A 23,631-nucleotide genomic window follows, 5' to 3' on the forward strand; every position below is an offset into this window, starting at 1 on the left:
AAAAGGAAACTATTTAAGCGGCGAAGAAAAAAAAATTGGAAAATTAAGTTTTCTTTGAGCATTTGCATCTTTCAATTTATTGTTGTGGTTGATTAAATCATCTTGTTGGAATATTTTGAAATGATCGAGACATTTTTATTAGATTAAAGTTGTTATTGGTCAATTGACTGATTTCCTCTCAAGAATAAGGTCTCCATCTATTGGTAACGAATAAAATTGCAGAATAAAAATAACTGGAAACTTTTGTTTTCCAATAATCTAAGACAATTAATTTTCTATTTGTTCAATGTTATTCCATATGTGAAATTATAAATATGAAATAGGAATTAGAATAGAGTTAGGACTTTTTTTAAAGTTTCTTTCATGAACTGAAGGAGAAAATGATTGTCAAGATTAATCTATGGTTCCAGTATTACAAATCAATCTTATCGGTCACTTAGATGATCTCAAGTGTTGGAAGATGAAAGATGATGAAATTGTAGAGTTAAATGTCTGGTAAAATAGAAATTGAGGAAAATTATTAAGATAAATAAGACAATTTGTTCAATTTTACCACCGATACGATTCTTAAGATGCTCAGGATTTAGAGCGAACCAAACATCGAGCGATATTTACGTCGATACTGATCAACAAACACAATCAGGTGATGGTCATGAAAGAGCCATGAATTGCTCAGCTCGCGAGAAAATTTATTAAGTTAATTATCAAATGACATCAATTGAAATTAAATTCCTAACCTTCGTTAACAGTTACAGTTGAATCTTCATTATAATCACAATATCATAACGATAACAATTACACCGGAATAGTGAGTTTAGGAACAAACCCCGAGGCAAAATAAGTAACTAGTGAAACTTTACCTTAAACACCAACATCGTAACCTGATGAATTACCGATAAACTACTGAAATAATTTACAATTAAATCAAATTCTTTGAACAATTAGTTGGTGACTCCATCTACTGACAACGAATTAAATTACAGAATAAAAAATAAAGTTTCAACTTTTTCATTAATCAATAAGATTTAATTTCTAATTTGATTAACTCAATTTTTTAACTTCTTTTTGTCAAAATTTTTTGAGAATAATTAATTTCAATAATTATTTTCTTCCCTCGAAATGCTGATCATCATGACATTCATATAATATAATAGAAAATATGTAAATTCACTTTATGAATTGATTAATTGATTTTCCACAGAATAATTTTAAATGATGAACTTTGTTGCCGATGAAGAAACAGAATTTGTTTAACACCATTTAAATTGTAGAATCATGATAATCCCAATTACTTTTCTAATCATTATGAGTCATTTAATTTCTTCTTCTTTCACCAATCAAGGTATAAAAAACAATCAGATTATTATGACGATCGTTCAGATCAAGTATAAGTTAATCAGCATTTCTTTCAACATAATGTGTTAAATTGTTATCATTTCCTTGTAAACTCCTGTGGATAAAGTTAATTGTGATTACAGTGGCTGCAACCACACCTCTTGATGGTTAAGAATAATTTGTTTCCATTATCACTCTCACTCTCTCACTCTCATCATCATCATCATCATCTCTCCCTCACCATCTCACTATCTATTACCATTGACAATCTGTTGATTGTTGATCTTTAATTAATATACAACACCATCAACTCAAAACAAGTTGGGTTAAATTATCAGTGGTTAAAGTGTCTTGATTGTCCAAACATCACCAATTGTGATTAAATTGTTTTCCTTTTCCACTTAACTTTCCATCATCTTTTTATACAACAACAATTTAATTTGCTTCTTCTCCGTGTTAACCTTTCTAATTAACCATTTGCAACTTGTTCCAATATTTAATTTTCTCCAACAATTAACTAATAGAATCAAAATGAAACTTAATTGTCAAGTGGAAAAATTATCGAAAGCCAATATCCCTCTTCGATATGTTATTCTGGCCACTGCGACTTTGGCCAATTGCCTCGAATATGCCCTAAGGGATAACATGAGTATCGCAATTGTGGCCATGGTAAAACCTTTGAATTCACATTCGACCTCAACAATTAGTGAAAACAGCAATTTAACAACAACAACAACGACAAATCTACCACAACAATTAAATCAAACCATGGTAAGTAATTGAATTACTCTGAATTAATTGTAAGCCTATTGACCTTTTTTAAACATTTTTCCTTGAATGTGTCAATCATTAATTGTTATTGTGATTTGATTGATTAAGTTACATAATTAAAGTCTAACCAATTCTCTCTTTAATTGTAATCAGGTTAATTTTGTGCTGATTAATTCGGAAGTAAGAACTTTCTTTACCATAATATTTATATAATTAACTTTAATTTCCCGCATTGTCATTGATTTTATCTCCATCCTTAAATTGTAACAATTAGCAATTCAATTTGCTGCTCATTGATTAATCAGTTGCTTCCATGTGTGAGACTTAATTGTTAATTTTTTCTCTCTCTCTTTCTAGTTAATTAATCACCATAAATGTTTTTCTCCTATTTATAAAAACTCCAACAATTAGAAATGAACAATTAAAAGTTCATGTGCTTTCCAATTACTATTATGAAATCCAAACATTGAGACCATTCAATTTACCGTTAGGAAAAGTTAATTACAAGTATTTCATTAATACATTAGTGGTTTAATTGTTGTTGTTACCTTTTCTCAAGGAGATGTCAATTAACACAATCAATCTCAACAATTAACAATATGAATCAATGATTAATATGATCACACATGACATTCTCAGGGCTTCTTGAATTGATTAAATTGTTTCAATCTGGTTCCCTCCTTTGCACCAAAACCTTTGAGGGAAGAAAACTTGATTAACTAACAATTAACAACCTATTTTCTACTAGCTAATTAAAAGTCACTAAATTAGTGAATTTAATTAACAATTGATTTATAATTGATGAGTAACAATTGTTTCGTTATCCAGGTAATCAATGAACCTCTCGATGACTTTGATGGCAGATTTGATTGGTCACCAACTACTCAAGGTCTAATTCTTGGTGCCTTTTATTATGGTTACATAATTGCTCACATGACCGGTGGTCAGTTCTGTGCTTGGTTCGGACCTCGACTCATTGTTTCATTGTCCATCTTATTTTCATCTCTATTTACCTTACTCATACCCTCGGCCGCTTATTACAGCCCCTTTGCCGTTGGTTTGACTCGATCATTACTTGGAGTTGTTCAGGTAAACAATCAAATCTAATTGTTGATCAATAGAGTTGACAAATTGTTGACAATTATCATTATTATCTTGACAGTTAAACATTAATCAATTGACAATTTATTGTCAATGTAAATTTCAAACAATCATCAACATTCAATTAACTTTTTTTTTGTTGAGTTTTTTTTTTCTCGATTGCACCAAAATTTATTAATTGTTATTAGTTTAATTGTAATTAGCTACAGTACTGAATGGGGAAGCAATCAATTGTTTTTTTAATTGTTAAATATTGACAATTAATTGTTGATAAAAAATTTCATGATTGACATTTGAATAGTTAATCAAGGTTTTTTTGTTTAAATTTGATTTCTATGGGTTTTTTTTTCATAAGTAAATAATTACAATTAATTACATCGTATTAAATTGTTACAATCAACACAATTTACTGATCAATATTGATCCTGTTGCTATACAAGAATTAAATTGTTGAAAAAAAAACTACAATTTATATTAATTGTCTGGTAATTTAAACTTTCGCAGCAAATTTAATTCTTGATTGTTAAATGATTACTTTTAGGTGATTATTCAACCAGATTGACAATTAAATGATTATTTCAACTTTAATTTACTGAGACTTAGTCTGTTATGTTAATTGTTGAATGTTAATTGTGTTTCATTTGATTATTAGGTCAATATCATTTGCAAACCTTTATGATGTTCAATGTTTAATTGTTAGCAATCAACATGAGCTGAACTTGATTATCCTTGGAACTGAATTAATATAATTGTTATCATTAAGTAAATCTTTTCGTAATCAAATCATTTGTAATACATTTTCAATAATGTTACAACAATTAACTAATTATCCACATGGAAATTTCTTTCATTAAGATTTGGTATTTTTTTTTGTTACTTCTTTACAATCAATTAACTAATTACTATTAATAACAATTCCAACAATTAACATTATAAAATTTACTCTTTTAAATTACCATTGGGTTAACAATTAACACTTATGATTACGTTTCTTGATATAATTAATAAACTATCATAAATTGATTACTTAATTTCACAAAATACAATCAAAGTAATTTAGTTAAATGTAATTGTTGCTTAATCAACATTGACTTGCAATTAACAGTTAATATCAACATCTAGCAATAGATTGATGATCAATAAAAGTCTCAATGATCAAATAAATTGTTAACAATTAACCAACTTGATATCCCGATTTAACCCTTTGCCTAAAAGGTAAACAACATTTATCAATTGTAACAATTGATTAACATTATTATTAAATTGTGATCACCACGTTATTGATAATCGGTTGATTATCACAATAGTTATCATCGTCAAACAATTAAACTAAATTGAATTAGCAATTTATTATTAATAATAGAAGATAAAATTTAACAATGAGACGAAAAAATTAATTTCTCCTTCCTTATTTCAATTCTTTAACTTTAATCAAATTAAATTAACTATTTCACTTAATCATTTCAACCATCATCGTCTAATTGAATAACTGAACCTTTGATTGTTTACTAATTTAACTGAAAAGTTAATTACATTAACAACAACAAGCTAAAAGTTTAATCAGTGTCTTCATGAATTGTTAACAATTATCTTGATTAATTACCTGGAATCTTAGTTAATCCTGTGATACAATCAAAAATGTCAATTAATAACAATTAAATATGAAAAATTTAATCATAACTTTTGAAGGTGTGACAATTTTTGAACTTAATCAGTTGTTTAATTAACAATCAATTGTAGTACTTTATGACGTACATGTGATTAAGTTAATTACACTGCAATCAACCAAGACAAAGTCTGAGATTAATTGTAAATCTAGAAGATAATTGTTACAATTAATCAATGGGTTGATCTTGAAGACAGGAATAAGTCTAATTGTCCTTTTGGGGGAACATGATTACAATTGAAGTTCGAGAGTTAATTGTTACAATTAGTTGATTGTTTTTTCTTCTTCTTTGAATCCGATAGGGTTTTCTGACCCCATCTCTTTATGCCCTTTTAGCCCGATGGATACCCAAGCGGGAGAGATCCTTTGCTTTGGCCTTAATTGTTGTCGGTGGTAATTGTGGTTCTCTATTTACAATGTTGATCTCTGGTTACCTGGCGGAAAGTGAGATCGCCGGTGGTTGGCCTTCAGTTTTTTACGTTCTTGGTTCGGTGGGTCTAATTGTCCTCTTGATTTGGTTCTATGTGGTTCGTAATGATCCGGAAACTCATCCAAATATCAGCGATTCTGAGAGACTCTTGATCAGGGAAAGTCTTACCGAAGAGACTAAGAGTAACTGTGTCGGCGGTCATTCCCCGACCAATGGAAGACACAAAATCCCTTGGGTTGCCATTGTATTTTCACCCGTTGTTTGGGCCGTTGGATTGGCCAAATTTGCCGGTAAATGGGGCTACATTACTTGGGAAACTGAGCTTCCAACTTATTTGGCTCAAGCATTAGGACTCAATTTGAAACAGGTACAAATCATTGATCACGAACCTTGAAAAATACGCAATTAACTTAATCATTTTCTTCTTAATCGTCTAACAGAATAGTGCAATCAATGCTCTACGATATTTATCCATGAGTGTTTCGTTTCTGATAACCGGTTACATCTCAGATACGATTGAACATAAGAAGTTAATTTCTCGAACAACGTCAAGAAAAATATTCGAAGCCATCGCCTTAATCGGTCCAGCGATTATGACCAGTATCATACCTTTTATAACAAATAATACCACTGGAATTGTAACTGCTTTGGTTGTTTCGATGATTCTTTGGGGATTCAGTGCCGGTGGAGATAATCCAATGGTCATGGACATTTCACCGAAAAATTCTGGGGCCATTTACGGCTTCACCGCAGGTCTGTCCAGTTTCCCTGGCCCACTAGCACCTTATTTCGTTGGACTGGTCCTGGAATTGGGAGTAAGTTTCTCATACAAATTTATCGAATCAAACTAATAACTCTCTCTCTCTCTCTCTCTCTCTCTCTCTCTCTCTCTCTCTCTCTCTCTCTCTCTCTCTCATTCCAATTCAGCATGGTGATCCCTCAGTATGGAATTACGTCTTTTGGTCATGTAGTTTATTCTATGTGATCGGTGCCATTTTTTTCACCATTTTCGGAACCTCAAAGGAACAAGATTTCGACAATTTCAAACTATCGTCAATTTGTGGTGGTGGTGATGACGAAATTTCACCAAAAAAATCTAATATCGATATTGAAAAGCATCAGAATTCTGGAGATTTATGAGCAATCAAATGTGAAGTGTTTTCTTTTCAACAATCATCAAAACTGTCCCGCAAATGTAAACACAATTGACCATTGGACAGTTAACAAGATCAATGTAAACATCACTCAAAACTATTCATCATTTGAGTATAAACAACAACAATTAAGTCAGTTTCAACTATTTAATTAGTTTACTTGGTTATCAATGGTTTTTGTTTTTCTCATTCCAATTTTTAAATTCATCTTTTTTTATCAACACAATCAACAATCAAGTGTCAACAATGAAACAATTGCGAAACTTAATCATCAGAAACTATTGTTCATCATCAATGCAATTCAATCATAATCATCTTGAAATTATTTTAATTGCTCAGTCCAAAGATCCGCGATATTTGATGAACAACAATTTATAATCTGGACTAACAATTTTAATCATCGACTCATAATTGTAATATCATTTTTCTGTTCAATCATTAGATGGAAACAATTAACATAATAATAATTTCTGGTTAATTGTGGTTAATCATCGTGATTATAATATGAAATGGATGAAGAAATTAAATTCATTTTTTAGTTGATCATCACAATTATTTGGCTTAATTAGGACAAGGATTAATTTTCTTCTGATAATTAATAAGAAGATAATTGTAATCACAATTGCGACTTATTTATATTACAATTTCCACAATTAAATCGCCAAATTAAGACAATCAAATCAACCTAATGTCTTTCTTAAAATCTCTTGTACATTATATTGTATTTACATCTCTGTTTACAATCAAAACTAATTTTCACATTTAGTAAACATAAAATTAAATTGTCATTGTCCAATTATTAACAATTGATAGAAATAAAAACAATTACAATTTAACCAGCAAATCTAACGAGTCGTAAATAAATTTGTTAATAAGTAAATTAGTTAATTTACTTAATTTGCTACTTATTTCGTGATTAACGGTCTATAGATTTTCAGTATGAATATTACATGACAATGATGAGGATGATGATGAAAATGTAATAGTGATGACAAAGAACTGGTTAATAGGATGATAATGATGAGGATGATATTAGAAGAATAAGAAAATTAATATAATTTCTTAATGATGATGGTTGTATGTAAAGACAACAACAAGATTAATTGTCACAATCAAACTGTGAAGCCAGAAAACCCATTAATCTACCGATCATAACCAATTATCTCTCCATTTAATTATGATATGAAATTATAATTCTGAGATGGAGTGAACAGTTTCAATGGAGAGACGAAGTCGGTAATCAATGAAACAATAGACATCGGGCCAGTGAAGAAAATAATAATTCGTAACATGTAAATATACAATCATGGTGATCAATCAAATCCTCACACGATCCCGATTTGAAATGAGCTTTAAGATTGAAGATTCTGTTTCTATCTCTCAAAAGAGATTAACCAGTTGTGGTTAACTAACAATAGAAGATGAAAATAGAGAGAGGAGAGAGAGAGAAACAAATAAAACAAAAGCAATCAACAGGTAACAATGATGACAATGTTGACTTTACATTTGTTGAACTCAGTCAAGACCAAGAAAAGAATGAGAAAGAAAAAGATGAAGATGAAAATGGCGACGAAAGATGAAGCAACAGGAGGTGAAGATGCTGAACAAGAACCTTGGAGAAAAAGGTGAACGATGGATGAAGAAGATGATGACACCAACAGAAGATGAGGTAACCTTGGACACAGTTAGATCTTGATGATAACATGATAAAAAGAATCACAAGAAGCTGAAAAGGTTGGGTGAAAATAGATTATTCAACCATGGAAGAACAAAAAAGCTTCTCTTTTTTGGTTTTCTCTAAAAAAAAGAAAAGAGAAGAAAAAAAATAAACAAAAATATCAACAGAAAAACTCAATATTTTGATGGAGAAATAATTCTTACCTTTTGTTTATTTGTTCCTCTTTTTGGTGCGAACAAAATAAAACACCAATAACCAGGAATCGATAATTTCTATTCTAAACAATTACCATTACAATTAACCAATAAAGAGAATTAACTAATTTCTCTTGAAGAACAAGTGGAACCTTCGTGACTAATTGACCAAAGAATAAAATGTTTTCTTTTTTTTTGCCGCTTCTTTTTTCCTCTTTGTTTACATTTAGAATTTTTAATTGCGTGTTAGTTAAATGATCCACTTGTTGTTTTCTTTTCTCCCTCTCTAATCAATATTCTTTAATTAATTCTGTTAATTGTTCAATTTAAGTAATTCTATCGTTTCAGCTAATTGTCAGTTCGATCAATTATCAACCCACCCAATTGAATATGAAACAAAGTAACAACATTAATGATCAATTTACTTTTTGGTTATGAGAAAAGGGTTGGGTCTTTATTGGTGGAAATTCAAATTTTTCAGTTAATCTTGATTGTTAATCTCGTTTTAATCTCTCAGGTGAGTTTCTTTCAATTCAAAGTTCTGTATTCAGTTAATCTAATTTTCTATTTTTGTTTATTAGGTTTAAAAATAAGCGATGATCATTTTGGGATTTCCATTTGTTTTGTTTTCGTCGTTGGTGATTATGATAATTCTTGTGGTTTTTTTTTTAAATATTTTCTATCATTAATTGTGAATATAACTATTATTCTTTACAATTAGAACGGATCTTGGTAATTTAGTGTTGTCTTTATTCATTCCTTTATTGTATTTGGTTAAACAGTAAGAGAGATAATCATCATCGTCATGATGAATTTTTCATTCTTTTTCAATGGAGACCAGAAATGTTCACCATTGTGTCTCTATTTCCTATAGACACAATTTAGATCAACAAGGTAAGAGGTTTCGCTTTTGTATTCTAACAGTAGATTATCATTTATGTATAAATATAAATCACCCAAGTAACGGATTTTCACCATAACCTGTTTTCTTCTCTTGTTTTTATTCAGAGAAAAGTGAAACAACATGGACTTAAAATAGAACATGAATTTCAATGGAATCTATTATTACTGTTACTGGATAACAACAATAACCACAAGCGAAAGTTAATAGTTCAATAGATAGAATTTCATTTTTGTACAATAATATTTTTCACCTTTTATTCTGAGTTAATTGTTGAAATATATTCACTATCATGTAGGTATAATCACTATTTTCTAATCACAATCCAGATAATCAATACAAGTGACAATCTGATTCTAATTCTAATTCTAATTGTTTTCTCTCTTCTCTTTCAGGTATAATCATTTCCATCATCAACATATTCAGTATTTTTCGGATACTCTCTCTCTCTCTCTCTCTCTCTCACACACACACACACAATTGTCACTTTACTGTCGATAAATTAACATATGCATGAAAGTATAGCCATAAGCAACAACTTGGTAATCAACGAACCTTAACAATCAGAGAGTAAAGAAAAAGGCGATCAAAGAAAAATAGAAATCAGGTAAGCAAAGAAAAGAAGAAGATGATGATGATAGTAAAATAGACGGTAAAAAAAAGGAAACAGAAATGAAGATGAGAAAAAGAAGAAGCCATTGAACTAATGATGATGATGGAATCGGGAGACCGTGCGAGTGAGCTGCGAGTGGTTCACCGAATGAGAGTAACAGACAACATCTACAGTCAACAACAACAACAACAACAACAATAGTAATAATCTGTTAACATCATTTGAAACCTGTACAAGTGAATTTGCTTTACCTTTTTTACTAAATTTTATCAATTGTTCATCTATTGATCACCAGTAACAACAAGATCAACACTGGAACTGGAAAGAGAAAAGGAAAAGATGACAAAGCCAAAGGATTAATCCTCTTCCATCGTCATGTTTAATGTGTTATATGTGCTCACCTATTGGATATTTGGTCACCATGATACCATTGGAATAATGTCATAAATCACTAGATGAAAGAAATTGTTACAACATGGGAAGAGAGTTAACTTTTTTTCTTCTTCTTCTTCTTCTCTGATCAACCCTTCTAATCCAAATTAATATTAATTTATTCAATGATTATCCATCAGTGACCTTCTTAGGAATTAATTTTATTGGTGTTTAAATCTCCATCTCTGTGTATGTGGTTTTATTCCTTGTACTTAATTGGCTTCAAATTGTTTAATTTAATCAATGAAGCCTCAAAACAACATCAACAACCTTAAAGTGTAAAGGTAACAACAAATCAATTCTATTCTTAACTTTGTTTTTTAAGCTTGTAAAGTGAAGACCTGGTTAATATTTAATCTAATTTCGATCTTTCTTCTTCTTCTATTTCCACAATGTAACCAATTTCTCCTTTGGATAAATCATCATGATGTCACCAAAATAATTGGACAATTAAAGGATGATCAACATATTAACTTGCAACGAAAAAGTTTCACCAATTTCAATTGTTTCACTTAACTGTCTACTCTTCATCCCAACAACAATCAACTTTACTTCTCTGATTATGGTGATTTGTTTCAAATTATCTTGATGTTATATTGAATTTCACTTACTGGGGCTATTTAATTGTTGTGATTATTTTACTAAATCATCTTTGTAAGGTTATTATACTTACAGTGGTTTCCAATTTACGATTGTGCTTATATTTGTTTACCATCATTTCAAGTCAATAGTTAACGTTTGTTTTTGATTGTTTTCATTTTACTTTTAATCGCCATCAAAATTAAAAATGGTTGATTATTATGAGGATTTATCTAAATCAATTGATTTTAGTTCATTAGCTGATCCAACATCTAAATACGAGTTGATTCGTGTGATTGGTGAAGGTACTTATGGCGAAGTGTTTGAAGCAAAGGATCGAGAAACCGGTAAGTATTAATCTTAATTCCTTTAGAGTTAATTCTAATACTATTAACAATTAACTAAATTAATCCCTTAGATCGTCAAGTTGCCATTAAAATTATGGAAAATATCAGTGATAATATTGAAGAAGTGGAAGAGGAATATTTAATTCTAACTAATCAATCTCTCCATCCAAATATACCTTCATTTTATGGATTATACCTTAAATTGGGAAATCGCCGAGAAGATGATCAATTGTGGTTCGCACTGGAGGTAAATCTTTAATCACTCTTTAATTACCAACTCATTTCACTAATTAATTCAGTGGATTTCTCATTATATCAATAGTATTCAAGCTTATCCCCAAAATCTAATTCTTATTGTCCATAAAACTTTATATTAGATTAACTAATTAACCGGTTTAATCTTAGTTACGATCATTATTTGCATAAATTTTTAATTGCATTCATATTGATTGTAATATTAAACTAAATTATCTATCATGGAACTTATATTCTCATGATTAACCTAATCAGCTCTTAATCTAGTTTTCTCTCTCCGCTTTCTCCAACAATTAAATTAACACAATCGTCAATTAACCTATTAATTTTGTTTTTCTCTCTTTCTATTTAATTCTAATCAATCAACTAATTGTCAGCTATGTTCTGGAGGATCGGTAACTGATTTGGTTCAAGGTTTATGTAAAAAAGGTGAAAAATTACCTGAACGGATAATCGCATATATTTTACGAGAGACCATAGATGTAAGTTAATTGTCAACAATCAATTTAAATGTGGTAACAATTAACAAATCAATTTACCTGTTTGTTTAATTGGTTCTTTAACCATTGCTTCAGATAATTTAGTTAATCACTTTGGGCAAGGATCAATTGTTTACTTATGATGATCATCTTGTTTTTTTTTCTTCTCCTTTAATTGTTGTTATATTATTATAATAATCGTTGAAATCTTTTTCTCTGAACAATTAGGATTTTTGTTAATGATTAAAATTTTAAATGGTTGGCTTAACATTGATGATTAGTATCATCTTGATCACAATTAGACTTATGCCCAGAAAGATACAATTAGTTGACAATAACGTTAATTAGTTAATTTTGTTGTTAATGACATTTTAATAGCTTTCACCATTTATAAAGTTTTACCTTTTCTTGTTAATGATCAAAGTATCAACAATTAATAAGTTTCAATGATTATCAAAAAAAAAACACACACACTCGCACACAGTTATTAAGACATTTAATTGTCTACAATTAATTAACAAATTCAAGGTTCAGAGCTAATCAAAAAACAAGATCATCACGTTATTAGTTAAATAATCCTAATCATTTACGTTATTACAACAATCAAGTGTATAATTTGCATTACAGAATTTGTTAATCATCCTGTTGATTAGATTAGATTGTCAGAACAACAATCTAAATCATTACAGTTGATTGTGATTCAAATGATCCTAATAGTTTACCTTAAGGTTATCCTAATCTTGTTTGTGTCTCATTAGATATAGACAATCAATTAGATTCCAATTGTTTTTTAATCATCCAAGTGAATCAAACAATCAAATGATTTAAATTGTTGTTAATTAGTTTTTTTTTTTTATCAAAAATTCAAGTCAAACTTATCCTAATCCAAGCAATTAAAAAATATACAATTTCAATTTACTGAACAAAATTATTTTCAATTGATTGTAGATAAATACACTAATTGTTTTGATTGAGTTTACTTCAATCTCAATCAGTATTCAATTAAATCAACCTGATGATTTGCCTGAGGTGTAATCAAGTTGATTAGATGTGATGAGTAAATCAACATGATGATTACAATTGAAATTTAACCTCAATAATGTTTATCTAAATCATGAACTGACCATCAACTTGACCCACCATTGATGATGAGATATTTAATTTAAGTCTCATCCTATCATCATCTTCATCATCAGAATCTTAATCTTAATCATAATCATCATCATCATCATGACCATGAAAACCTATTTCGTGAGTTTGATTAAGGATTTTGTAATCATTACAATTAATATTAATGATATTTACCTAAATCAAAAACTATGAAATTAAGTAATCACAAAGTAGTAAATTAATTTATAATGAGAAAGAAGAAAAATATTCACTCACAACAATTTAATTAACTGTTGCGAGAAAATTAAATCCCAAAGTTTTAATCACCCTGTGAACATGATCAACTTATCAGAACACAATTAACAAAAATAATCATTTCGTCAGTGACAACAATTAGCGATGGACAATTAAATTCAATTCCTCTAATTTTTGTACTAACTTTAGTATCAATCTTAATGGATACATAATACTGACCATTGACTGACCAACATACTTTTCTGTTAATCAATTATGATGTTACTCAGTTTCATCATTATTCATACTTATCATCACCCTTTTATCATCTTGTTGAAAGATGGTTTTGATGATAATTATGATGATGATGATGATAATTTGATGGATGATTGGTGATGAGGAAGAAACAAAAGAGTCAAATGAATGGGTGAATGTATTGGTCCATATCCGGTGTTTCCTCTTTCAAGTATTACCTGAGTGGGAGTGGAAAAGGTAAAACAATATTGTTCAGTTGAATGTGGAGGAGGAGGAGGTTAAATTGGTGATGTTGTGGTGGTGATGATGATGAACTTGTAACTCTTGTTGTTAAAAGTAATAATAACGGTTAATGTACATGAGAGATGATAACAATTGATTGAACACAATTTATATCGATGATTAAAATGAATGTTGATCATCACTCTTTCATCACAATTAAAGAGACTAATTATGTTCACTCAATTGTGTATTATATTATTTTGTCAGTTATAACTGTTAACTAAATTGTATCATCGTTATTTTTGGTTACAATAAGTTAAATACAATTAGACAAACCCTAATTACCTCTTAAATCAGCTTCTCACAATTAACTACAATAATCTAATTGTCTCTCTCTCTCTCTCTCTCTCTCTCTCTCTCTCTCTCTCTCTCTCTTACCTTACTCTTTGGAGGTTGTATTGATTATGAGAATGTATCAATTGACAGCTGATCAACTGTCACAATTAAATTTGATTCATGTCAAAAGTTAATTTAATAATGTTATTTGATCACAATTACAATCAGAATCCTATTTATTTATTTTTCTCACCAATCTAATCCAATCAATGGTTAACCTTTGTGTTGGTTAATCATTATAACATTGGATTACAATTAGATTTACTTGATGATTAACTTTGATTGTTTGAAATGTTAATATTACCATGTTAATATTTTAACCAATCAACTTAATTTATATAATATATTATTAGATACTCATCATGTTGATTGCTTTAATTTGGGTCCACAATTTATATAAATCAAATTTTATATATATAAATTTAAATGATGCTAAATTGTTGAAACCGGAAACTAAATTAAAATCAACAATCAAATCTAATAATAATCATTGTAGCAATAGTTTATATACTTAATGAATTAGATTTATTTTCCCAACCATTGAAAACTCATTGAATAGTTTTTTATTAATTGTGAGAAAAGGTAACAATTTATTTTTGATTAGGGTTACAATCAAAAGTAATTGACCTCAGTTGTTTAAATTGTTACTCGATAGTTTTAAATTTTGTTACAATTTGATTCAAATTTATATAAATATATTTATAAATACGTTTAATTGTGAAATGAGAAATACTTATTTTCTAACTAATTGTTATTGATTTATTGCTGATTTATCCTAAATTCAATTGTAATCTCAAATTACTAATCTAAATTATATTTAATCAGTACAATTGTCTTTAGTTAGGTTAAGGTTGAAACCTTTTGTTTCTTAACTGTTACTTGAATATTGTCATGCCGATGATAATGTTAATTGTTACAATAAAAAGATTAACTAACCGTTAACTTGACAACAATTAAGATTGATATTGAATAATTATCTCTCCTCTCTTTCTTCCCTATTCAACTGTACAATAGAAAATTGGAGAAATTGATTGATTGATTATCGTAAATCTGATTTACACTATAACCACCAAATCTTCAATTGAATTGATTACAATTTTTCTAATTACTGATTGTTGACAATTAAATTACAGTTGATTACTATTTATAGCTAATCAACCAGACAATCTATTATCTTACTTCACAATCAGACAAATTGTTTGAAAAACAATCAAATGATTAAGTTAAAGTTAATTCAGTTTAATTAGTTAATGATGAGTTAGCATAGCTAATTGTAGTGATTACTTGTTAATCAACCTTAATGGTAACAATTTACTTTGATTAGAATGTAACTTTTTCAATTGTTGATTGTTTTAATTTGAACGATAATCACTTTTCTCTAGGTTAGTTTAACAATTGCTAATAATCATCTCAAAGTAAATTAATTAACTGTTAACTAATCATGCTATTAGCTAATTAAAATTCACAAGCCCCTCATTGAAAAAAAATTGAACTTATCCAATTAAATTTAAATAGTACAGTTAATTGTTTACGATGAAAGAACAACAATTAACTTGGTTATCATTTTATTACAATTAACACAATTTACTCAATGAATTTGAATCACGTACAAGTTTAATTCATCATCATCATCTAAAATCCTAAACAATATAATCAACAGTTAGATGATAATATTTGAAACAATTAAAAAACCGGAAAAAGTTGATTAACTAATACAACATCCAATTAATTTCCTTCACTTTAATCACTAATCAAATCTAATTTTAATTACAGGCATTGAGTTATCTTCATCAGAGTCACATCATGCACCGAGATGTTAAAGGTCACAATATATTATTAACCGAGGAAGGTGTGATTAAGTTAATTGATTTCGGTAAGTTGGCAATTAACTTGAGTTACATTGAAAAAGACGAAACTTTGTTAGCAATTTGACCGAAAATGTTCAGATTCGATATCGAAGTAAATTTTGATCTAACCAATTTGTTTGTGTCCATTTTTCCATTGTCCACTCATGGTAGGAGTCTCATCTCACCTGAATAATAGTCAAGGTAAACGGAACACCTCAGTTGGTACACCATATTGGATGGCACCGGAAGTGATTGCATGTGAACGACAATTAGAATACGCTTATGATGTTCGCTGTGACGTTTGGTCACTCGGAATAACGGCCATTGAATTAGCCGATGGTGAACCTCCGTTAGCTCAACTACACCCGATGAGAGCTTTATTTCATATTCCAAGGTAAATTTTAATTACCAACAATTGAAATCTCATAAATCACTAATCATTCATCACTCTCTCTCACCAGAAACCCACCGCCAAAGTTAAAGAAACCCTCTTGTTGGACTGAAAATTTCAACGATTTCATAGCCGAGTAAGTGATTGATAACAACAATAAATTAATGATATATACACATGCCAATTATATGACAATTAATGTTTCATCAATTTTGACTGTCACTTTATATTTAACAACAACAATTAACTTATTGTGTTAACATTTACAATCCAAGTCAACAATTAACTGACCTTCACAAGAATAGATAATAATTTACCCAGTTACCTGATTTCCTCTTTTCTTTTCCGTATTTTATTTCTGTCCATCTTTTGATTACATAATAATTAGAGTATCTTTTTTAATCTCATAAGATGAGTGAGTGAGAATGTCCATCTTAAACTAGCCATTAGCATCCTCCCATAATTATCACAATGATTCATTTACCCTGAAGCCAAAATAACAGCCTGTATTATCAGATCTTTTTCACCCTTCTCTCTCTCTCTCTTACACATCCACCATCACCTCCACCTCCTCCTCCTCATTGATTATCATGTTATAGTCACCAAGTTTCACTCTGTTTCCCCTCTCCAAATACAACCAACCGGACAAGTATTTCTGTTGAATGAAAGGTTAGTCAACAATGAAACTGTTGTGTGAATACAGTGAAAGGTTATTCAAGGTACCTCAGAATAATTGAGAATTTAAATTCTCATCCACACCCAACTAATCTTACACAGTCTACTGTCCTTTAACCTGATACGCTTTCATGATTACAACATTATCCTCATCATCATCATCTTTTTATTGTTGCTCATTTGAAAAATAATTTCATCGTTAACAATTTACATCTCATTTTACATAATACGTTTTCCATTGAATAATATGCTTTCTACCTTCTTATACCTCAACAATTAAGACTAATATTTCACAATAACAATTATCATTTGACACTAATTGTTATCTATTATTAATTATTTACAGATGCCTTATCAAAGACTATGAACAACGACCTCAAATTTGTGAGCTTTTACTTCACCCTTTTATTAAGCAAGTTGATTGTAAACATGATGAGGTAAGAATAATGATTAACATGAACCAATTTAGGCAAAAAAGAGATTCTAATTATTATTATTTTACTTTTCTTTTTCTGAACAATTAAGTTGGCAATGGAATTGAAAAACTTAATGTTGAAAGTTCGTGGCTGTGGTTATCCTAAACGTATCCCTGAGGTTACAACTAAACATGGTAAATTAAAGGTTGACCGTCGATCTGAACCACTGGCCATTGTCCACGATGATCTTGCCTCATTGGAAAATTTAAACCAAGAAATTGTAATAAATCACCTGTTCGAAAGGTTCAAAGAAGGTCAAATATATACCTACATTGGTGATATACTTGTAGCCGTAAATCCGTTCCGACCATTGGGAATTTATGATGAAAAGGTAATAATTTCAATAGCTCAAAGAGAAAATCAAATCAAATCAAAACTAATTACCTTTTTTTTTATATTCTGCAATTTTCTTTAGCATTCATTAATGTATCGTAATAAGGCCAAGAACGAGAATCCACCTCATGTCTATGCATTAGCCGATTCTGCTTATCATCAAATGTTACATCATCGTCGTAATCAGTGTATTGTTATTTCAGGTGAAAGTGGAGCGGGTAAAACGGAATCAGCAAACTTTTTATTGAAACATTTAGTGTTTCTGGGTAAAGCACTTAATCGTAACCTTGAAGATAAAATTCTTGAAATTAACCGAATCATGGAAGCATTTGGAAATGCAAAGACAGGAATCAATGACAATTCAAGTCGATTTGGTAAATTTTTAGATGTTACATTTACCAAAACTGGTAAAGTTACCGGTGCCAAATTATATGTTTACCTGTTGGAACGATCAAGAGTAGTTTGGCAACAGAAGTAAGTTCAACACAATTTAACCACTTTTTCCTGTTGAAGAGTCAAAAAAAAAGTTCTAACACTCAATCAACTCACATTATCATCATCATCATCATCACCATCATTATCATCAGCACCCTAACCATCAACCCTTTTATTTTGTTGTTGTTGTTGTTTCAAGACAATTACACATAACCTTTTTCTGAACAATTATCTCTCAATCATGGTTGATCATTTTCTGTTTACACCATAACCAAGTAACAAATAATTGGGTAATTTTTTGATAATGTTATTATTATTTTTTCTCTTCCCTCTCATCACAGTGGTGAACGTAATTATCATATTTTTTATTATATGTACGATGGTTTAGCTGAAGAGGGTCGAATCAGTGATTACTTTCTTCATGTTCACACCGATTGTCGATCTCATCGTTTCCTTGGTGGTAATCAACATGATCCCGAAAGTATAGTAAAAAATGTGACCGCATTTCGAGCGGTCAAACAAAGTTTTCAACTTCTTGGATTTCGTTCAAAGGTAAAATTTTATATTTTATCGTATAATCAAACTAGGGAGCAACAATTTACATGTTTAATTTAATTGGAATTGTTTTATATGAGTTAAGGTGAGAGAAACGATAGCTAAATTAGATGGAGAAATAATCATTAGGCTTATGATATAATCACAGTAGAAACGGTAAACTGGGATTTGGATGGTTAATCATGGTTAGAGAGTGAGTTAACTACAATTGATAATCATGGTTAAATTATTATCATCTTCTTCACCAATGCTTATTACCCTTTTCTTACATAACCAGAATTATTATCATTATCATTACTGATTAAGTAACAAAAAGTTACTTGTTTTTTTGAGGGAAAACACAAAAAGTTTGATTGTAATTCAAAGTGATTAAACTTTGATAACCAGAAGCAATTATCTTGTTTTTCATGGTGATTTTCATGAAATATTATATTTTTTTTTCTTTTTTCTTTTTTCTTCCTTTTTATTATTATTATTATTATTCTTTACTATTATTATTATGGTTTCCATGGTGTGGATTCAGGACACTGATTCAATTATTGCCATTTTAGCGGCCATACTTCACTTGGGTGACATTAGATTTGAAGAAGCTGAAGAGACTCACAATTCAAATAAATGTAAATTGACCAATCCAAGTATCATTCCAATTGTGGGTCAGCTTTTACGTATTGATGCCAACAGCCTGGTGGCCGCTTTAACCCGTAACACTGTTGTTACTCGTGGTGAGAGTATAATTAAAAACCATTCCGTTCAAGAGGCTGAAACAACTAGAGATGCCATGGCCAAAGCGATTTATGGTCGACTTTTTGATTGGATAGTTAATCAAATTAATCGTCTTCTTGCACCAGGCCGAATGGTCTAGTAAGTACTACAATTAACTTATTATTGAGTTAATTTTACACCATTTGTTAATTGTTCCTCTTGTTAACATAGTGGTGAACCTTTGGCTGTCGGTTTATTGGACATTTTTGGATTCGAAAACTTTAGAACCAATTCTTTTGAACAACTTTGTATTAACATCGCCAATGAGCAAATGCAATATTATTTCAATCAACACATTTTCCGTTGGGAGCAACAAGAATATATTTCAGAAGGAATCAACGTTGAACTTATTGAATTCAACGATAATAAGCCCGTTTTGGACATGTTTCTTGGTCGTCCTCTTGGAATGCTGGTTCTACTTGATGAAGAGACACATTTTCCGAATGCTACTGATGCCTCGTTAATCGAGAAATTTCATTCCAATATAAAAAGTTCCTTCTACTTGAAACCTAAGTCAAATGCACTACAATTTACTGTCATGCATTACGCTGGAAAGGTAATTATATCGTTTTCGTATCTGTGTGTGACCTTGGCCTTTTTTATCGTAGAGAATCAGAAATTGTTTATTAATTGTTTAACTTTTTCTGTTTATCAGGTAACTTATGAGGCAAGAAATTTCTTGGAAAAAAATCGTAATTATGTGCCACTAGAGGTTATTCAATTACTCCGCCAATCGTCTGTGCCTATTGTTAAGGCTCTATTTGCCTTTCCGTTAACCAAAACAGGTCACCTTTACATTGGAGCTGAACCCGATTCGGGTTCATCGATTGATGCTCCAACCAAATTGGATGGAGTTACTAGTCCAGTAACTCCAATTGGTTTAGGTAAAAATGGTTTCGATCATGATAGAAATGGTTTGGTTAGTCAAACACGAACCCAACAAACTGTGGCCACTTATTTCCGTTTCTCATTAATGGATTTACTTCATAAACTGACCAATGGTGCTCCTCATTTTGTCCGTTGTATTAAACCAAACGATTCAAAACTTGCGATGACTTTGAGCCATGAGAAAATCGCCGAGCAATTGGCCTACACTGGAATTATGGAGACAATTAAAATTCGTCAGATGGGCTTTTCTCATCGAATACCATTCGCTGAGTTTCTTCGTCGATATAGTTTTATTGTTTTCTCTTTTGAGGAAAAAGTGGTCGCCGATCGGGAAACTTGTCGTTTACTATTGATTCGTTTAGGTCTTGATGGTTGGGCACTTGGAAAAACAAAAGTTTTTCTCAAATATTATCATATTGAATACTTATCTCGTGTCTATGATGAAGTTATCCAAAAAATTATCAGAGTACAAGCTTTCGCCCGTCGTTGGTTAGCTAAAAACGAGCGGAAAAGGAGCGATGGAATGTCGCCCGATCCATATTGATAATGCAAAAATATGCTCGCGGTTGGTTAGCACGTAAACGTATGATGGAAGCCAAAACAAGTCCCCGAACTCAATATGATTACAACGGTGATTACTCAAAAAGAGAGGACACTTCATCTGTTAGTCCAACATCAACACCGAACCAAGCGAAACGAGCTCGACCTCATGAAGTTCAAAATATGATGATAATCTCTTCCTCATCTTCCTCAGTCTCATCATCTTCACCCTTAGTTTACCAACAACAGCAACAAAGAAATGGACGTTGTCCATATTGGCAATCGCCCGAAAAAGCGGCCATTTTAATCCAGAAATGTAAGACTACTGTGACCTTATTATGAGAAAAATATACTTATAATTTTTTTTCTGATTTTTCCTTCTCATCCTTTTAGGTGTAAGAGGTTATTTAACGAGGAAAAAGGTGAAACCTCATCTAGATGAACATCGTCGAGTTATTCCTGCACCGATTGTCCCTCCTCATCAACGACAAGTATTTGAAGTTGGTCGTCACCATGGTCATCATCTTCATCTTCATCATCAACAGCAACATTTATATTACCAGCAACAGAAACAATTGTTACAACAACAACAACAATTAGCTGGAAAGGGAAATCATTTTGTTGCCGATCGGATGAAAATGTATCAAGCATCCCCTGGATTAAATAATAATAATAAGCAAAATATCAACAACAACAATAATAACAATTACAATAGTAATCAAATCTGGTCTAGAGATCAAAATATTAATAATCAAATCCACTCTTCCCGCCCTCAGTGTCTCAATTTTAACAATCGAGTCAATGATAAATCATCATCCCCACCCAAACAACAACAACAACAGTACAACAACAATGACAAGTGTTCACCTGTCCATCATCATTTAATTCATCAATTTCAATCTAAACAACAATCAACTGATCATAATGATCAATATCCATCTCATTTCCTTATGGCAACATCTAAACTAGGAATTGATTATAAGTAAGTTTATCGATTGATTGTTGATAGAACAAAAAAAAAGTTTAAATAATCAAATGAAAATATTAATTTTCTTTCCTTTATTCATTGCAATGCTTACCAATAACAATTAACTAACAATTTAAAGTGTACCCTACACTTTGGATGATCCTTGGGATGCACCATTAAGAAATCTTGAGAGAAAGTAAATCAATCAAAACTAATTGTCTTTCCTCACCCATGATTTAGATTTAGATTTTAAATTGGATCTTTGATTTTTTTCGTATTAACAATTAACTAATTTTTTTTCCGCTTCTCGTTTATTTTCAGTTTCCATCAGCCACAGGCTCAGGTAATCTCAGTGGGTAAATATTTAAGTGAAGATTACATGTTACAATCAAGGTTGGAAAATCATGAAAAAGAAAATTTAATTTCCAGTAAATGGTGGGATTTAGTTAAACAAACAACCGGTGATGTATTGGGTAATTAGTTGATTAATTCAATTTAATTTATGACAATCAAATGTTTCTAATGCTAAAATGTTTCCTTTTGTTTGTTTCATATACACAGGAGAGAGTAAAGTTAATGGTCATAATCGTAATAAATTGTCCAAATCAAATGCTATTTGTAGTCCTGGTGAAACAACACCAACGGCCGATAACAGGATGGGCTTGAGTCCGTCTAAAGATCACTCGATCAGTTGTTCGCCATCTTCATCGGCAGCGGTTTCATCGGATAAAATGAGACCTGGAAATGGTAAGAAAGTTTTGGTCGAGGTGGAAAGTTGGTTCCAGCGATGTGGCGGTGGTCAACCTTATAACATATCACCAGAAACGGGGTCAGCATCAGATCAAGGTCCATATCAATTTCGTAAATACTCAAACCCGCATCAACGGGAACCAATAAAAGCGATGGAAGTATGAGAAAAGCTTCAGTATCAGAGGAATTTCCATTCGATTTTCGAAAACTTCTCCGTCGAACTGAACACGCTCCGACCGATACATTAAAGCGATGTAAAGGAATCATGTCCCCACAATAGAAATCGAATTATTAATCAGAACCTTAATTAATCTAATTAGCATTTAGAACTATCAATGAGTTGATATTTCTCTTTCTTTTCATTTACTCAACAATAACCAAAGCGAAAAAAGTCCAAAGGAAATTGTATTTTATTGATATTCCAATCAAAAAGAATCAATTAGTTAATTATTTATAAATATTTTCAAATTGTGTCACCAAATGTCACCTTTAACTTGATTTCATTCACAATCAACTTCAAAGTTCAAGTTCACCATTAATTAGACACCAAGACCACTCAACCACCTACAATTTAATTGTTATTGTTTATAAATCAATCAATAGTTAATTAATGTTTCACTTACCCTGTAAATTATAATTATTAAATAGTTTGACAAGTGTAATGATTAGTTGATTGTTTCTTGTTTTCTTCCGTTTCATTGCAATTAAAAAATTTCTTTATCTCTTCTAGTCTTACAAATGGATTTAATTTCGATAACAATTAAGAATTAATAATATTTATGAGAAATGAATAAAATGTTCTAGTTTTTTTTTTTTTATTAATGTATTTACTTAATCATTTTTTGTTTCTTCGAGTGTAA

General features: G+C 30.4%; 2 protein-coding genes across 3 annotated transcripts; both read left to right on the plus strand.

Annotated features, from left to right (window-relative positions):
* The first annotated feature begins 1,468 nt into the window (after positions 1–1,468).
* On the plus strand, positions 1,469–7,137 carry LOC128393378 (uncharacterized transporter slc-17.2-like). Of its 2 annotated transcripts, XM_053353555.1 has the most exons (6): positions 1,469–2,106; positions 2,260–2,286; positions 2,935–3,195; positions 5,176–5,670; positions 5,744–6,118; positions 6,231–7,137. In XM_053353555.1, the coding sequence occupies exons 1-6, from the start codon at positions 1,867–1,869 to the stop codon at positions 6,441–6,443; spliced, it is 1,611 nt and encodes a 536-aa protein (XP_053209530.1). In that variant the 5' UTR covers positions 1,469–1,866; the 3' UTR covers positions 6,444–7,137. The 2 variants fall into 2 exon arrangements, with proteins under 2 accessions (XP_053209530.1, XP_053209531.1); XM_053353556.1 differs by lacking the exon at positions 2,260–2,286 and having other exon boundaries at positions 1,478–2,106.
* Positions 7,138–8,526: 1,389 nt separating this feature from the next.
* Positions 8,527–23,230, plus strand: LOC128393399 (myosin-IIIb-like). The gene is given in 24 exon segments (XM_053353579.1): positions 8,527–8,846; positions 8,911–9,223; positions 9,338–9,524; positions 9,626–9,837; positions 10,139–10,559; positions 10,732–11,201; positions 11,273–11,448; positions 11,834–11,938; positions 15,926–16,025; positions 16,171–16,393; positions 16,461–16,526; positions 17,412–17,502; positions 17,591–17,872; positions 17,957–18,348; positions 18,651–18,861; positions 19,388–19,725; positions 19,798–20,182; positions 20,282–21,008; positions 21,011–21,370; positions 21,448–22,036; positions 22,161–22,217; positions 22,343–22,501; positions 22,644–22,885; positions 22,888–23,230. Coding segments are annotated over 19 exon segments (4,806 nt in total). The 5' UTR covers positions 8,527–8,846; positions 8,911–9,223; positions 9,338–9,524; positions 9,626–9,837; positions 10,139–10,559; positions 10,732–11,062; the 3' UTR covers positions 23,052–23,230.
* Positions 23,231–23,631: the final 401 nt, after the last annotated feature.

The sequence above is a fragment of the Panonychus citri genome, unplaced genomic scaffold, assembly GCF_014898815.1.
Source record: "Panonychus citri isolate SS breed McGregor unplaced genomic scaffold, ASM1489881v1 Contig00138, whole genome shotgun sequence".
NCBI lineage: Eukaryota > Metazoa > Arthropoda > Arachnida > Trombidiformes > Tetranychidae > Panonychus > Panonychus citri.

Excerpts from the sequence above, each read along its gene's own strand:
- LOC128393378 (XM_053353555.1), top strand. The coding sequence starts at position 1,867 with ATGAAACTTAATTGTCAAGTGGAAAAATTATCGAAAGCCAATATCCCT. Across the intron at positions 2,287-2,934 it reads TTGTGCTGATTAATTCGGAA|GTAATCAATGAACCTCTCGA; the intron begins GTAAGAACTTTC and ends TTCGTTATCCAG. Across the intron at positions 3,196-5,175 it reads CATTACTTGGAGTTGTTCAG|GGTTTTCTGACCCCATCTCT; the intron begins GTAAACAATCAA and ends TGAATCCGATAG.